The following is an 18,234-nucleotide window of genomic DNA, read 5'->3' as shown; positions in this document are numbered from 1 at the left end:
CTAGCCTACACCGTGGAAACCTAGGTTCAGTGCCTTGCTCTTCAAGTGGCATCCTGCCACTGACCTTTCCCCTGCCTCATGCCCTGCCATTGACTTTCAGCAGGTCATTTAAGTCCCCTGCTGTGGACCCACAGGGGAAAAGTGCCCGTTGTGTCTCACATCAAAATACTTAAAATCAACAACTCTGTCATACCAACCATTAGTGGGTTGGTATGATGGATGTGGAATGAAGGAAGGAGTGTATGTAGAGCAGAGGCATGTGGAGACCCCAAACCATTTGATTCAGCTCTTTAGGCCAGGGCCAGGTGCTGCCTAACATCTGTTTTGACTTCTGAAAAGAAAGAACAAAATTCCCTTATTAGCCTGCACCCCTGGGGTGCTGTGAGAGTGCAGGGGTTTAACATTTGGAGGGTTCCCCTGCATGGAGCCACATGTGGGTATTCAAGCAGGCTCTGCCCCATGGTATCATTCTAGCTCAGGGGTGGGCAAAATGCAGCCCACGGGCCGGATGCAGCCTGCCAAGCCAGTCTATCCAGCCCGCGGGGCCTCTAAAAATTTATAATAGCATTTATCTGCCCCTAGATACCTGTCACACAGCCCTCGATCGCTTGCCAAAACTCAGTCAGCTGCCCTCTGCCCGAAATAATTGCCCGCCCCCGTTCTAGCTTGAAAAGCTCAGCTGCAGCACAAGGGGGGGTATACCTGCTGATGGGTTAATCTAACTGGAGAGTTTTGTAGGACTCAGTCTCCCCTCCATTCATCTCCCGTTGCCTGTCAGTTCTGTCCTCTCCTTCCTTCCCTCCTTCCTGCTTCCCTCAGCAAACTCAGTGTTTGGGACATCCTTCTTGTGCATTTTTAATTTCCTAGTGGGAAATTGTTTCCCATTCAAACAGTCTGGCGAGATCCTATATGAGAGCCTGAATATCCAGGCAGACAATTCATTCAAGACAGGACTAAATTACAGCTGCGGCTAATTGCAGGTCCACAAAATGGGGAGGAGACAGGGTCTGTCACAGCAAAGAGGAGAGATGCAGGGAGAAGATCTGATTTTATATGTGTTTCCACTAGGCTGGAGACAGAGAGCAGGGGAGAGGGGTTCAAAACTGCCCTGTTTACCTCCGTCCTGGTGAAAACAGAGCTTGCTGGGGATGTGCTGCCTGTTGAAAGCCAGGTCTGAGCCCCAGGGAGGCCTAGTGCCCAGGGATCCTGGGGACTGAGTGTGGCAGGCAAAAGTAGCACAAATACACAAAGATCATTGCAACATCACCTGAGGTTGCAAGGAGGGACTCAGCTATTGAAGAGCCCCTTTCTGAACATATGCTGAGCAGGATGTGAGCTGCTGTGGGAGACCCACCGGAGCAGGGGACCAGTCAAGTTCACACAAGAAGGTCCTAGAGAGCAGGCCCATGGACCCCTGCCACGGCCAGTCTGCTGGACCGAGGCCACAAGCAGGGCCTCAGGCATGGCGTCATACCTGCCTTCAGGAAGAGCACACGGAGCGGGGAGAGGGATGGTTCTCCCCACAAGCCATGCAGGGGCAAATGATGAAATGAAAGGGGTATCAGGGCCATTGAGAAAGGCTTGTGTCTGTCAGGCTTGATGGACAACACTAAGGAATGGGAAGAGAGCCAAGATTTGTGTTTGAGGATTATAAATGCTCGGACCTAGGACCTGCGAACGGGGTCCGTAGCTCAGAGCAAGTAGCTCTGCATCATCTCTGCTCCTGAGGCAGGAGGCCTCTGACAGATCTCTGTTTTTCTTCTTTACTCAGAAGTAAGGATGAAAGAGCGGGGCAGGCAGGGAGCAAACCGACAATAACACCGTGTCCCCTACGCTCCCTGAGTCTCTCGCTCTCCCTTCCCCTTATATCTCAGATACCCCTGATGAAGGGGAAATTGCTGCTCCCAGATCCCTGTTGCATTTCCTCAGGATTGGGGTTGCCGGCTGAAACAGTAATTAAATTGTTGAAAGTGGACCCAACAATAGCTTGTTGTTATCTTGTATGCAGGACTTGTCTTTGCTTCCAGTGCCTATAAGTCACGACCTCATGGGGTCGTTCAGGAAGACCCAGCAATGGCGACCTCTTTTCCTGCTCTACACAGAGAGCAAAGCCTCTGTCAAGCAGTTTCTTACTAAGAGGAATTGTGAAATGTTTCAGCGTTTTCCCTAAGGTCCCTGCCTGAGTCACAGAAAACTAGGAAAGACTTAGAATGTGCAAACAAATACTTCCACCCACCAGTGATCAGAGCTGCTTGGCTTTTTTTCTGAAGAAAGGGGGGGCGGGGATGTGATTTGGCAAATTATGGCCTTTTTTCCAAAAATGAAAACTTTTTTGCAAATTAGTTTAGATTTTCTCAAAACATCCTGTATTTTTTTTCCCTCCCAATTATATGGTTGCTTTTGCTCATGTCACTTTTTCTCTGTAAATGCAGTCACGTGCTTGGGGATTTTCAAGAGTGAAAATGCCCTTTCCAAGTTCAGGGAAAATACTAGTTGTTGTTTTTTTTTTTAAACAAAGGCTTCAGTTAAAAAGCAGAAAATATGGGAGGGAGAGGGAAAAAATTGCCAGTCCATTTTGAAAAGGAGCAAAACAAAGCCTCTGTCATTTTTATGAGATTTTGAGCAAGTTCTCTTGATGATAATTATGCTATTTAATGAAGCCCACTGGCACCAATGGGAAGCTTCCAGCTGACTGATGTGGGCTTCGGATCGGGCCCTTAGTTATGCCCCGTCAGATGAGCCGAGTCCGGTGCCTAGGGTTACTCCAGTCTTGTGCCTGAAGGCAGCCCGGCCCTCCGCCTGCAGCGTTGTGCGGATTATTACAAAACATTGTGCAATCCTTTAATCTGCCTCGTTGAACAATAGGCTTTGAGTGAGGAGTAAATTATTTGTTGTTGTTGTTTATTAATTCATAGAGTGCTGTTTCCTTGTATTACGGTGCTTTGAAAAACACCATCAGCTAACCAATATTTGCATAACAATAAACCACACAGAAGCAGCCGCCGGAGGTGCCTCCGTTATATTTCAAAGCAGCCATTGCCCCAGTTTTCAAAGAGCTTGCAAGGCACGCGTCTGCCAGGGAGGACCTGGTGGTCGGAAGACCAGGGCTTTTGCCCTGCAGGTCCCTCCCTGAACTCCACGGGTAGATAGAGGAGGCCGCAAAGGTAGGAGTCCCTTGGGTCCCCACTGTGTCGTGCTCTGAAAACACAGCTAAGAGAATGCATTTTGGACACGTGTGCCTTTGGACATCTCAGCCCCCATCACTGGATTGCTTCTAGTGTCCTCCTGTAGCACAGAGTGGCTCTGGCTGCACCGCAGAAGCCATAACTAAAGCCTGGCTGCTTCTCCAAACAGATAATCCCTTCTCTTCTGGATCATCTTATGAGATTTCAGCCTGAGGACTGCAGGCTGGTCACACTGGTTGGAAAAATCCTTCTCCGATGTGAATGCTTTTTCCTTCAGTCCCTGCTTATGTTTCTCTTTAGCAGATCCATAGGTCTCATCACCACTTAGGTGGTAGAAAAAGACGGATATGTGATAAATGGTGAGATAGTTAGCCTAGGGTTAGCTTTGGGCTCAACTGGTACCTGGCTGGTTACCCACAAAACATGGCTGTTGGCTTGTCCCTTCTATAGTATCATAGTAGCTAGGGTCGAAAGGGACCTAACAGACCATCAAGTCCAATCTCTTTAAAAAGACCGTGTAGTTGCCAACAAGGGGGCAGCCTATATGGTCAGTGGGACTGAGGTTAGCTACCAAAAGTGGTACCAAAAGGATGAGGGGCAGGGGATATGAGGAGAAGTACGAGATTTTTGGAGGATTCGGGATGCCGAAGGCAACGCGACATGCCACGCGGCCACAGTCTCAAGGGGGTTAGACAGATCTTTGGAAATAGTGAACTCTCCCACAACTCCAGGATGAGTTAAGCTAAGAGGCATTTTGGGAACTGGGCTCTTTTGAAAGTCTGGCCCTCTGTGGCCTGTTTAGCAGACACTGCTAAACAGAGAGGTGGAAATTCTGGTTGCAGTGGGTAAGGGTTCAAAGAGCAGACAAGAGGGTCAGGGTGGATTTACAGTCCAGGGAAATGACTGGGAAGGAGCAGATGTTTGAAAACACCCGGCATGTAGGAAAGACTCAAACACAAATGCTAATAGGCAGGGGCTGAATAAAGAGATGGAGGTAGGCAAGAGTAAAAACTTGGAAAAGTTGAAGTACAGTTAGGAAGAAAAGATTCCCATGGCAATTTTCACTTCAGAGCAAGGACCCGTCTTCTGGGTAAGTAAAAGATCGAGCCCGTACCCATAGGTGTGCTCTGACCAGCTGCAAACCAAGCACTGCAGGACTCTCTGACTTCAGGAAAACCCCCAGAGACTTTTTTCCCATGTGTTTGTATCTACGACCCAGCACACACATGACGTGGCACAGCTGCATCCTGCCAGACGGGACCATGCATGTGATGTGGAGGGAAACAGGCTTTTCCTTTCCGAGGCAGGGCTCTGAGCTTTGACAGCGTCACGAGCGTGAGCTGCAGTTTTACATTGCAAGCCCTCGGCAACTTTCTGCGGCTGGCCCATTTGTTTAAGACGAGAGGAGTGACATGCTGGTGTGATGGCGGAAGGGCCGTATTCCACCCCCACGTGGGTGGAAGGAGGCAGGAAAATGCCATTATACTTTGGAAATGTAAAACGGGAAAAATGCTTTTACTTTGAAAGCAGTGAATCTTCATCCAGGACTATTAAGAGGGAAGGAGTCTCCTCCTAGTGGTGAAATATGTATTTTCCCAAGCACAAGGCTGAAAGCAACCTGAGCCATTAACGTGCAATTCATTTGAGTTATTAATTATTGAATGAGATATTGAAATGCTGCTACATTTTCCAGCGTTTGTTACATTTATCGCTCTCAGGTATTATACATGTATTGATCTTGTGCTGGTTGCAGTGATTGACTTTGCTGATTGATTTTAATTATATGCTTTTCTCACTTTAAAGCGTATATCCCATTTGACTGATTTCACTGATTCGGGTTTCTCTTCTTTAACAGCACGTATGTTCCAGTTCCTCGCAAAATCAAAGTGAAGAAAGAAAAGGTGAATGATGTTTTGTTTTTCATTCTCTTCATTAATGAACTCACTGCTGTAAAATACTCTTAGGCCTAAAAGATTGGTAGGATGCAAAGAATGATTAGATATTAATAACAAATAATGCAAGTGATACAAATACTCACAGCAGCAACATTAGCAAGGCTAAGACTATATGGCCTCATGTTTGGGGGATATTCTTGCTAATAACTAGCAGGTGTTCTCACGTGACCAAGTCATTACATTATTGCCCATTACGAGGATTTTGTGGCTTCCTCTGATACCGATCAAAGACAGAAGATGAGATTAGCTGGCTCATTAGTCTGACCCCAAGCAACTGTCTAGATTTCTTCTTAACATAAACTAGCAGACCTTAGAATTTCAATGCTTTAAACATTGAACAGGGTTTAGTGCCCCATTAATAATTACCCCTGGCTTTTATTAATCCAGCTGCTTGAACTCAAAGGCTGATTACCTTGTTTTCAAGAACTCTGCCTTTGCTCACAAGAATCCTCACTGGAGATCCCCCACGGTCAAGGATGATCGCTCCCACAAGTCAAGTAAAGAGATGTAGATAAGTCTGTTGATGGCTAAGACGGCGGATCCTAGAGCCGCAGATGCCACCAGTGGCGGTAAAAGAGAGGGACTGTGGCTTTATCGATCTTGTTTCCTTTTCTTCCATTTCTACTGTTTTTCTGCCTCCAGGGTGAGATGGTTTTCCTTAGAGTTATGTGTACTTTCTCTCATGTAGCCGTGTCCCAGGCTAGTTTTTCCCAATTTGTACTGTCAACGCCACACTTTTTAATGTTCACCTTGAGGTGGTCCTAGAAGCATTTTCTCTGGCCCCCCACCTGTCCTTTGTCCTTGGCTGAGTTTGCACTGTAGCAGTTGTGCTGGTAAACGGACATCAGACATGGCACACAATGCCCTGTGCATCGCAGCTGATGTTGAATAATCAGCGCTTTGATGCCGGTGGTGTTGGCGTTGGTCAGGATCTTGTGGAGGTAGCGCTGGTTGGCGAGGCTGTTGCAGGCCTCCAGTCACCCACACTTCGCAGCTGTAGGGTTGGGATTACCTCAGCCTTCTATAACAGGAACTTTGTTCACGTCCTGATGTCGTGTTCATCGAACACATGATGGCAGGGTCTTCTGAAGGCAGAGCTGGCACATCAGATCTCCTTGTCGATGCTGGCCTTTTGAGAGATGGCTGCTGAGTAGAGGTGAGCCAACAAAGATTGTTTTGGCTGACACTGATGGTCGATTATTAACCAGCCATATCAGCTGATGACAATCCAATATCTGATATGCATCCTGGTGTCTTGCAGACCAACATCTGGGAAGTCTGTAGTGGGGAAGGGGCGTGGGGGCGCAGATCGAGGCCCCCATGGTGAGGGAGGGAGTGGGGCTGGGGCAGGGCAGGCGCTGCCCAGCCATGGGCAACTTGTCTGGGGGGCAGGAGCTCCCCACCACCACGCACCCCTGGGGGAGAGGTGAGGGGCACGTGCCCCCTGGATTTGTGCATGGGGCGAGGGTGGGCTGCCCACTGCAGGATCAGGGCCAGGGGCTGCGCTGGCCTCTTCTCAGTGGAGCAGGGAGGGCTGAGCCAGGGCTGTGCTCAGGGCAAGCATGGGTGAGCAGCTGCAGGGGTGCTGGGAGGGGGCCTACAGGGGGACTACAGTGAATTTTGGGGTGGCTGTAGCCCACCACATAGCCCCCTCCCAGCACCGCTGCTGCCTGCCCTGCCCCTGCCCACCCTGAATTCAGCTCCAGCCCAGGCCCCGCTGCCAGGAAGAGGCCGGTGCAGCTCCTGGCCCCGAGCCCACAGAGGAGAGCCTGCCCTCACCCCACACACACATCTGGGGGGGCACCTCCTCCAGGGGTGTGCACAGCAGCAGGGAGCTCACCCCCTTCCCCGTGTCTCCTGGCCGAGCTGCCAACAGCTCCATCCTGTGCCATGCCCCAGCTGGGCAGTGCCTGCTGCTGCCCCTCCCTCGCCATGGGGCCCTTGATCTGCCCTCCCTCCCCATGGCCCTTCCCTCCCCTACACTCTCTTAACTTGCTGGGCAGATGCTGCTCTCCAAGCCGCAGGGCTGCACTCCTGGCCACATGCATGCTGCGGCTGCACACGGCATTCATCAGTGACATTATTGCCTATGCCAGCCAAACAAAGCCGATGGCCGATAATGTCAATTTTCCTTTTATTGGTGCTGATCTGATATGGACCAGTATATTAGTGCACCTCTACTGCTGAGCAGCGTTCCCTCTAAGCTGTGTGGCGTGCGTGGCTGCGCAGGCACACCTGGCAGTGTGGCATGAGCGTGCCTGCACAGCCGTGCACACCACACTGCCTAGAGGGAACGCTGCTGCTGAAGTCACTCTCCAGCACCTCTCGTCAATGAGGATCTTTGCTGGGGGAGTTAATTGGCCTGGAGCAAGCTGGTGAAGCACCTTTGTTTTTCCCATTTTAAGGGTCAGCCCCAGACACTGGTATGCTTGTTTTCAAGAACTCTTCTGTTGCTCACAATAAGAAGACAGTTAAATAAAGAAGTGCTGTTCATACCAGCTCTAATCCCAAACCTGCAAGCTCCTATTGATTTCCACGGCCCTTGGAGCAGAGTACATATCCAGCCTGGGGAATTCGTGACCATGAGAAGCTCAAAGGTGGTCATATCTTCTGCTTCAGGAGACTGAACACGATAGTGGTCAGGAAGGAATCCTTATTCCCATGTGTTACCAAGCTATGGTTCATCTAGCCTATGCTTCGAATGATCAGACACCAGACTGTTTCTGGAGGCAGGATTCAGACCAGACACAGCATACACCGGATCTGGTGTTTTGTGTTCCCAATCCATTGTGACAAAGCTTGATTTGTGAGCAATACATGTGGGTACTGATACAGGGGAGGGGGGCAATGCAACTTGTATTTTAATGTAGTCATTTCAGTAGGTTGCCCTTTAAACACAGGTTCCTTTAAGCAGGAGACTCAAAATCATCTGAGATTCAAAATCGTCTCCTGCCTAAAGGAGTGTAAGAGCTGCCTGTTGCAATAGCTCTTAAGAAAATAAGAGTGTCCTTCTCCCCCTTCTCTTTTATCAATATTCAGTGGAGCTTGTGCTCCTAAACCCCTTAGGCAAGGCATTTTTGAAAATCTCTCCCCAAAACTGCAAACAAGAGCCCAGAGCCATAGCATTCCAGGTGCCCTTCAGGAGTGGACGGTGGATTTACAGATACTCCTTTTCTTGTAGAGTAAGTCAAGTGTTAATATGCCATTACTATACATTGTGCCCTGTTCTCCAATACAGGCAAAAGGTTAAAGGCTCTTGAACCTGAACCTAGTATCTAATTGTTTGCATATAGAAAATAAATTAGAACTTGATAGTGCATACATTTTGATATTTTGCATTAGGATACATTAGGATAACTTGCGTTAGAGCATAGACCATGAATCGCTTTTCATGCTGTGCATAAGGCATGGCCCTTTCACTGCTGAAAACTAGAGCCCGCCTGTAGCAACATGCCTGACAGCAGCGGGTGGTGGTTTGAGCATGTTTCTGTCAGGCGACTTGGAGTCTACCACAGATTGCAGGCATGACCTTGTGTGAATCACCATATCTCCCCGTGCCCTGGTTCTCCACCTATGAGTAGAGGAATAATGGAAGAGTTAAGCCCTGCCTGTTGGGAACAGGAAGCGCACCCCACACGGCATTCGCTCCTGCTGGCCCAGGCCTCGCACCGCACACAGTGCCCACCCCAGCTGGTCCAGGACTGAGCCTCATGCAGTACCCCACTCTGGCCAGTCCAGGACCTGTGCTGCATGAGGTGCCCACCCCAGCCAGTCCAGGGTAGGTGCCATGATCAGCACATGTCCTGGACTGGCCCATGCAGGTGCTACATGTGGTGTAATCCTGGACTGGCCAGAAAAAGCGACCATGTGCGCTAGCTCTGGCATGCATGGGGGTCCATGGGCCTGATCCAGCCCATGGATTGGCCTCTGGCACCAGATGAGTTTGACATCCCTCTGTTAAAGCATCATCATTATATGACACAAGCCTAAGCCATGGATGGAAAAGTACAAGCCGTTCCCAGGTACATAAAATTGATGTGCCAAGTTCTCTAATGGCTAACCCTAACAGCCCTGCTCAGAGTTCCCTACCCCAAAACCATGCTGAGGAAGTCAGGAAGGAAGTGAGACATTTTCAGCTGTTTTCGGCTTCACCTCCCATAGTCACCCCATCCAAGAAAGGGCAAACAGAGATGGTCTTAGAGAAGAAATCACAGCAGATGTTAAGGCAGATTCAGGATGACCAGGGGCTGTGCACAGTGTCCTGGCAGATAACCACAGCTCAGAGCATCCCTGTAGTCTGAACGTCTAGGCAATAGGACAATAAATGTGGGGTGTGATGCAGAACCCCTCCATGAGAAGAGATTGCATGCACATATCAGTAATTAACCCCTGCCTCCATAATGAGAGCCCTGCAGCTAATCAGCTTGCCTGGATACCCAGTCTCTCTCTACAGGCAGCATGGGCGGGTAGAGCGGGGCTGGAATGGAAAATCTTCTCTTCACCTGGTTCAGAGGAGGGATCAGACCTGAGGTGCCCCCACCTCTTGGGGCTGTCCTAATGCCAGTTTGGTGGGGTCTTCTGGTGCATGTGCTCTCCACATCTCCTGTGAGAGCTGCTCTACGTTGGGTAAGCTGCTTAGCCATTAACTGAGAGTCTCAAGTAGCCCGATGCCTACTGGGTGCCAGTCTCCACCCCAGGGAAGACATAGGTTCACAGCTCCACAGTCAGAGGAAGAAGTTAGACTAGATACTCCGCTTCCTAGGTGGCACCCCTTGAGGTAGGACTTAGGTGGTAGCTTTGTGGGTTAAATGAAAGTGGTGCCTCCACTTTTGTATATTTAAACCCTTGAACTTGTATTCAACACAAATTCCCAAATTGTTGCAACTCCACTCTCCTCTTGAGAGCGATGCCTGGATTCATCGGACCCATAATTCCCCTGGGAGACAGGCAAGTGTGATCTGTGTGTGACAAAAAGTCATAGAAGAGGTAAGGGACTTGCTGGCAACCACACTGCGAGACTGAGGCTTGGGCAGGAATAGAAATCCAGGGCCAGATTCCCAGGTGAAGTAAATGGTCATGGACACAACTGACTTGAACAGACTTATGACAGTTCATGCCTGGTCACATAGTCCATCAGGCTGGGCTCGCCTGGAAGGGAGAGTGGCAATGGGCTCCATCTTTCTATGGATGGTAGCAATAAGACATGGGCATGCCGGCTACAAGAACACACTCCTTCCCTGCCAAATCTGGTGCAGAAACTTGCCTTCCCCACACCAGTGCTCAGCACTTACTGCTGCTGCAGCCCAGGGTGAAATCTGTAGCTGCAACCTTTGCACAGGACCAGGAAAACCTAAGTTCCTGGTTCTCCTTCCGCCTGGACTCCAATATTTCAACTGGCATTCATGTGAGTGCATGGAGAAATGCATCCCAACAACCTGAAAAACCTACAGGACCAGGAAGGGTAGACCATGGATTTCACTGTGACACTTTTTTATGTCCCTTCCCTTTCTTTCCCTCCCCCTACCTCCTAGCCCCTTTGGGAGATGGCTGCTGTTATTTTCCTAAACGATTTTGCTAACCAACATCTCTCTCCAACTCTCCCTAGATCCTGGTCTATCACCCAGATTTCCTCAAGTATGTGTTTGACCACTGGCTGCAGCGCCATGGAAGATACCCCTCCACAGGCATCCTGTCAGTCATATTTGCTCTCCACGTATGTGATGAGGTAAAGGCTGTTTCCTTTCAGACTTTAACGTACATCGATAACCTGACAGACTGTAGTGCTGGGGCCTAGATCCTCTTCCACTGCTTAGACACCTGAGCGTGATAGCATCCATTCTGCATGAGTCCCTGCAAAACAGTTCATTCAGAAGGTGGGAAGGTCTTCCTCCTCCTCACTGCTTTTGTATGACTTGGTTGTAAGACTAAGATAACCACATCTTACCAAAAAAAAAAAAAAAAAATCAGGGTTTTCAGGGATTTGAACAGTAAAATATGATTGCATTTAATAAGGGCATCTGATCAATGGAATAGGATCTGGCTCTGTAAACTGTGTCTCACGTGATGCCAGCATGAGGTTTCTGCATTTCTTGCTCATCTTTACCCATCTCTTTTGGTCATTCCACTATCTTTGGGTAAACCCGGGCACTGGCCATATCCCTGACATAAAATGAAGCCAACAAAGCTCTGTTAATTTAGGCTAGTCGAGGTGCTGAACCTAACAATTCCTGGTCCTGTTGAGACTTTCTCCACCTCTTTCGAAGTCTGTTCTAATGAGCCCACACGTCAGTAAACTCTGCCCTGCCTGGTGTTTGTGTGCTTTTTGCCCAGTCACAAGTCCTTTATATTGTATCTTTGTAATTCCCTTACAAAACTTTCCACAAGTCTCCCTAAAATAAAATGCCAATAGGTCCCTATCTTTAAGAAGACCAGCAAAACCCATAGGCTATTTTTAGACTGGGCCACTTCCAAATACAATGAACTAGTAATAGTCAGGACTTTGTTAACCATCTATCACCTTCTGCCAGCTCTTTTATAGGATTCTCATCTTGTAGGAGAATCCCTGCCTGGTACAGATTTAAGATTCAATTTTCAAGCCTCCGGTCTTTTCCAGTTTTCATAGCTGGTTGTATACCACCTCTTCCCACCCACGACCAGGTAGAAGGAGGTATGTCTAGAAGACACTGTGCTCCAGAACTCCCCAGCGAGGGGATAGCCCAAGGGGGACTGTTAGCAGATGGTGTAAGTTAGGGACAACCCAGAGGCTGCTGCAGTTGACACATGGTGTTGACCCCATTCCTCACTGTCTCTGAGATCAGGGGGAGCACCAAGATGGTTTTAAAGAAACTTTGCCTTTCCACTTTGTGCCCTACCTGCACAGCTCTTCTTTTCCTGATTTTCTTCTTAGGAAAAAATTGAGTTGAGGATGACATGTGGGTTGCAAAATATCTGGGGAATTGTGTTTCCTCTTTGAAAGTTGGGAGCGAGTGGGCTTGAAAGGCCGGGGGGCCTTGAACTCTAACAAGAGTGCATCGGCAGACTCTCCCCCGTAAAAGACACTTTTCTCTTCCATGTGTGCATTAATGTCTCTATATGTTAAAAAAAAAAAAAAAATCCCTCGTATGAAAAACCAGATCCTAATTTCACCCTGCCCCTTAAGATATATTTATGGAGAAACCCAAATTGATAGACTATCCTGCCACTAGATATTCCTGTTGTGCTACAGAACAAATGCGGTTGAGAGTCGCTGTTTGAAAAAAAATGCACGTACAGTCCCATCCATTCAGGCCTCCCACTAACACCAATACCTGACCAAGAGCAGAGCAGGAGCTGTGATTTGACCCACGGTGCCAACAGACTACCCATCTTGTCACCGGGCATCAATGCTCCTCCAGCCATGGACACCTAGCTACGACTAGACAAGAAGTATCATCTTGATAACTATACATACACAGCAAAGAGAGAAAGCACGGGTCTCTCATATTTCTGAGGTCTACATTCAACAGAGAGGGAATCCCAAAGAGAGGGGCTGTGATCTGGTCAGAATTGGTGTCAGAAAGTCATGACCACTTGCTTTCCTTCGTCAGTAGGAGAGTGGGGAATCCTAGATGGGTAGCGAGAGATTTCTCTGAAGATCCAGGTATAGAAAAAGTCTCAGCATGGTTTGCTTCTGTTGCAGTCTCTTTGGAGAAAGACATAGTTTTCTGCTCTGTGTGCTCAGCTGACCTGGGGTCGAGACTCCACGGTGCTACTACTGTACAGAAACCATGGACGTTTCTTCCAAAACGGAGTTAAGACCTCACCGCACTGAGGGCAAACTCTGACGCTGTCACTTTTTGATTCTCTCCCTCGCTAGGTGAATTTGTACGGTTTCGGTGCAAACAGCAAAGGGCATTGGCATCACTACTGGGAAAACAACCCTTCAGCGGGGGCTTTCCGACAAACCGGAGTCCACGATGGGGATTTCGAATCCAATATAACTTCGACTCTTGCTGCTGTTAACAAAATACGTCTTTTCAAGGGCAGATGACCCTTCCCAGAGAAAGGGATCTGTGACTGCAGTTTCCAGTAAAAAGGGCACGTACCGAAGCACAGAAAGGGGCAAGGTGAGGACGATCCAGGAGCTGGGCAGCTTTGAATATCGGCACCCGCAGTTGATTAGGAGCATCTCGCTACTGCGGTGGCCACCGAGCAGAACAGTACTGCTTCCAGACTGAACTTGATTGCCTCATTTGAGAATACAGATCTTGGGGACATAGGATATCAATTGTGGGCCATACATGATCTGCTGAGCCACTGCTTTGAGAGAGGGAATGAAGGGGAGGATTAAATGCTGAAATATTGGGGAGAGGGCTGCCTCTTACAGCTAAGGGAAACCAGATGGTTGCTTTCTAGGAGTTGCTGGGTGCACGCCCATGCTTTCCTTGAGTAAGCCAGAGAGGTCCAGAAGAGAGGTGAGAACAACGCCTGGGTGGCTGCAAACAGCTCAGTAAGGATTACCTCAGAGGAACAAGTTCACGTATTTCACTATCAGTCCTTTCTTTAAACCAGCTCTTATAGTCCCTGCGTTATTTCTCGGCCCACGTTGTATTACGGACAGGCGGGATGCACCTGACTTGCCTGATGTAACAGCAGCCTCTGACCTTGCATCAGTTTGCATTCAGAGCATCTAGAAATCTGGAGAAAATCCTTCATCTCTGATCTTTTGGTTTTTTTAATGTAGTGTCTTATACAGCCATAATGAGAGAAGGGACACAGTTCCAATTGAAACTCTTTTTTTAGCCATTTGTTTGTTCTTGGCTTGTTTGTTTTAAACATGACTTTGCCGTTGTCATTTCTGAATGCTGGTTTTTATTTAAACCATGAGAGAGAGAGAAATGGACTATTTTTCTTTCAATGGTTTACATGTGCCTTTTATATTTGTGCAACAAGATATATTTTTTTTAAGGTCAGAAACCCTAAATTAAACTTTTTATAGGGGAAAAGAATTAACCAAAGTTTAGGCTCCATATAGTACCATTTTGTAGTCAACACTAACAACAACAGCTCCAATATCCTACTTGAAAAGAGGAAACAAATCAAGGGTAGTTTTTAAGGTAACTTCTACCTTTTTTATCAAAAGAGAAACAGAATCAAAAAGTTCCAAGGAAATTTTTCATTCTATTTTTACAAACCTAGAAGGCTACAGCTATTTAAATTGTTTAAGTGGAAGAAAAGGTATAATTGGTGGTGATGTAAACTACCAACACTATAGAAGTCTACAGCACTGTAATGGCATATATATGGTATATCCTGTGTGGTTTGCTTCTACAGCGCAATCCAGACTTCTGAATTATGTGGGTGTTTACAGAAATGTAACTGTTCACATAGGTACTTCTATGCAGTGAGGGGAGGGAAACCAATAAGAAATGTCATACTGGGGAGTTTGTCTTGCAGACTTCTTTTTTCCAAAAATCAATACAGTTGATTTTCACCGGTTACTGGTTGTTATTGTAAGCATGGATTAAAGAGCTAACTCCAGGGATGCATCTCCACAAGCATTTGCCACACTGCTCATTTGCATTGTGGCAGGTTTGTTTTGACTGTGAGATCCCAGTGTCAAAAAAACCACACCGAAAAGAAGTGGCATGGCACACGTGGCTGCAGCGCACGCCACACCAGAGCCTGGCTGGCCAGAACCATGCTCTGATTTTCGGCTAAGCTCTCTATGCCCAGATCACCGCCCCTGCAGCCCTGGGTAGCCCCCAGGACCCCAGGAAAAGCTGCTGGGGCCCCAGCCTCCCTTACACCTCCCAGGGCAATCTGCCATGTGCCAGAGTAAATGTGCAGGAGCGTGCCAGGGGACAACTAGCAGTGGCACAAGTGTGTACCGCTGATAATTGTCCCCAGAGAAATGCACGTGGGGATGCATCCTAGGGGGCTTATTTGTTTTTTGGGTTTGTTGTTGTTGCTGTTTCTGAGTTTTGATTTTTTTTCTTTCATGAGTATTGTAGGTGTTGTTTCACAGTATCATAAAAATGGGGTTCAAGGAACAATGGACCAAAGACATTGTCCAGGAAAGCCAATGGGAGTCTTCCCACTGAAGTCAACGGCCATTGGGTTAGGCCATGAAAGAGTTGCTAACTGGATTGTCCATGTAGTGTAGTAGTTGAAATCCGTGGTAATCTAGAAAAATATATCTGAAATAATTTTATTCTTTTATTGGTCAATTGAGTGACAAACATGTTCATTCTGATGAATGCTCTGGTAGCACTGTAAGTGAAATACCGGCCCCTTCACCATCAACTTCTGTCGGGCTGGATTTTACCCTGTGGCTTTTCTTATTAGTGTTTTTGGATTAGTGGCAGAAACGTACAGTGTAATGGCATGATCACTTGAAGTCTCACTAATTAGGGTCTTGGTTCTCCAAACACTTGTTAGTGTGAGCAGCTTTACACAGATATGTCATTCCAGTGCAGAATAAGAAGAGTCATAGCTGTCATGCTCTTCTACACTGGGCACCCCTTTCCCATAACAGGACCACCCACTTTCTCTTGGAAATCCCTTCCTATTTCTTCATGACCCCTAGCTTTAGCAATACGGAAGGGGCAGGATTACTGACCACTCTGTCAGTAATTTGAGATCCTTTATCCTGGCACAATCCAGTTATTTTACTGCAGATTTCAGGATAAGGTCCAGTGATAACAACTTACCATCATCTAATGTTGCTTTGTAGAAGAATGAACCATGTCCACTTGAATCCCATTTTTTTATGTTACCACTTTTTGATTATTGTAAAATAACATGTTTCCAACTGAGATGACAAACTAATGTTTCAAACAAAGAGGCTGGGTTAGAAGTGGTAGCGGGGGGAGGAAATACTACTTTAGACATTTCAATTTTCAGTCTGTGGTTCAGAGACGTACATCTTGAATGGACCATATTTTCAGACTTCTTTTGTCTGGGGTCAACTTGCAGCTAAACCCTCCTTATATTTAAAATGGAGAATGCTTTCAAAGGTATGTGGGGCAGTTCAACATTCAACTTCCATTGGCTTTTCATAGGAGCTGGCATTTTGGGATCTAACTTCAGCTGACGTTCAATGGAAAATGGTCACCTCAGTTTCAGTTGGGTCTGAAAATTTCCATCCTCCAACTAAATTAAAACTTGCTGGGTTTCTTTTTTTTTCCTAGCAGAGTATTCCTTATAATAGAGGCCGGTGTTTATGACATTGAACTAGAATGCATGGTATGTCCATTCGGTCTCCACAGGTCATAGTCAATGCTACAATTCTCATTACTGGCCTATGGGAGAATCCCATTGAACTTTTTTGCTAGCAGCGAAGAAGTACATTTGGAATGGTATCCATTTTTCAGGGTGTGTGCTGAGCAGGTAAGGGACCAGACTCTCTGGAGACAGGAAGAGGAACAATGCTGATTTGTGTCATCCACTTTCCACCTTGAAGGAACTTGCTAATATTTCTCTGAAACTTCTAGAAATCCATGTGGGTCCCAATCAGTCTTCGTCAAGATTTCCCTGCCGTTTGCTCTGCTGATTCAAATGCCCTCAGCATGAAGGGGCACCAGCAGAGGAGGCTGGAGAAAGAGTCCGTTCTTGTCATTGTTTGCAAACAGTCTTCCTGCTTGGAAATGCTCTATAAAAAAGAAAATAATAATAATCTTAATACTAAATTAAGTGACATTTCAGTTCATCATTTTGAACTGCTTTTTCCTACCATGCAAACTCTCCAAAGCAATTCTTGATTGCCTGCTTTGTTTTTAACCAAAGCCATGTCTCTTCAGCACTTTTTTCTTCCATCTCCAGATTTGTCTCCTATATTTTTGAGTCCATTGTTGATTTTGATAATCAATATTTTTTGCTGATTGTAGGGAGTCTGATCCACTCATTCTTTGATGTCTTATTTATTAAAGTTTTCACTATTATCTGAATCATAATAAATTTTTTTACTTTAATCAGCTCAACGGCATCTGTCTGTGCACCCCAGCTTCTACCCACCGGCTTATTTCTAGTAGACACTGTAAATTGGGTCTCGCCCTACTGCTTCCCACCCATTACCCCCAGGCTCCTTCCCCCAGCCAATTTATGCTTATTCTTCTCTTCTGGGGGTGAGGTTTAATCTCTCATAATTCCACGCAGCAGCCACCCCACAAATCTCTCTTCTCTGCTATCAAGCCCCAATTTTTATGAGAACTCTCTGAGCAAAGACCCTCTGCCCAAGTCTCTCCAAATAGTACTCCCTTCATTTCAGACAGAGGCATCACTTGAAGACAAATATCTAGGTAAAGGTAGGCTTGAGCCCACCTCTTCTTAAATGGCCACCCCACAACTGGGCAGGTGATGATTATTAAGGGCACTATTATTAAGCCCAATAAGGCCCAGCTCCTCTAACAAGGGGTGTCTAGATACATGCTCTAGGGTGAGAGGAGAACCGCTGTAATTAAAGCACTCACAGCATCATGTGTATTCAGCATCCCATGCTTCAAATGGTGGCAGGGGTGCTTTCACCAAAGCCCATTTGACGAGCTTTAGTTAAAATGCCCCCGCTGCCATTTTGAAACTTGGGGATGCTGAATACACGTGCCACTGAGACTGCTGGAGTGCACTAATTAGCATACTCCAGCAGACTCACAGCAGTCTCAGTTAATTCAGTCTGCTCCAACATGTGCTAATTAACATGCATCAGAGCAGAAGTCCATGTGTATAGGTGCCCAAGCTTTGCACAGTTCTGTCCATGGAGATTTGCTTGCAGCTCTCAGATCTAAACCTATAACTAGTTGCCGCTGAAATAGAAGGAGCTTTCAAGTGTCATCTTAGCAGAGCCATGCAGGGTCTCCCAAATCCTGGGTGGGTGATCTAGGCATGGAGATACAGCATGAAAGGGGAAGTGGTGCTATCCCCTCTCCCTTGTATCAGAAAGTGGTTGATGCATTTTGCCCACAGCTTGATGTGAGACCACCTACTAGATATTTCTTGTCAGCATCATAAGCTGCTTAGCCTTGTTCAGGCTGTTCCCATTTTAAATAGTTTTTAAAGAGCAAGGGCAGCTCAGAGGCTGTCAGGCATAAATTTAATTCGCATGTGAAATCTGTCTATTG

General features: G+C 47.1%; 1 protein-coding gene across 2 annotated transcripts in view; it reads left to right on the top strand.

The window, feature by feature from the left end:
* ST3GAL1 (ST3 beta-galactoside alpha-2,3-sialyltransferase 1) overlaps window positions 1–14,746 on the top strand; it is a 38,590-nt gene extending 23,844 nt beyond the window's left edge. The window contains exons 4-6 of one of the 2 annotated variants that reach the window (XM_019553046.1): window positions 5,041–5,086; window positions 10,746–10,865; window positions 12,996–14,746. In XM_019553046.1, the coding sequence (XP_019408591.1) occupies window positions 5,041–5,086; window positions 10,746–10,865; window positions 12,996–13,169 (340 nt within the window). In that variant the 3' untranslated portion in view covers window positions 13,170–14,746. The remainder of the gene's footprint in view (window positions 1–5,040; window positions 5,087–10,745; window positions 10,866–12,995) is intronic. The other variant, XM_019553037.1, reaches the window with a different exon arrangement.
* The last annotated feature ends 3,488 nt before the right edge of the window (window positions 14,747–18,234 follow it).

The sequence above is a fragment of the Crocodylus porosus genome, unplaced genomic scaffold (assembly GCF_001723895.1).
Source record: "Crocodylus porosus isolate Cpor-Errol unplaced genomic scaffold, CroPor_comp1, whole genome shotgun sequence".
Taxonomy (NCBI): Eukaryota; Metazoa; Chordata; order Crocodylia; family Crocodylidae; genus Crocodylus; species Crocodylus porosus.
This window is presented reverse-complemented; position numbering and strand designations above follow the sequence as displayed.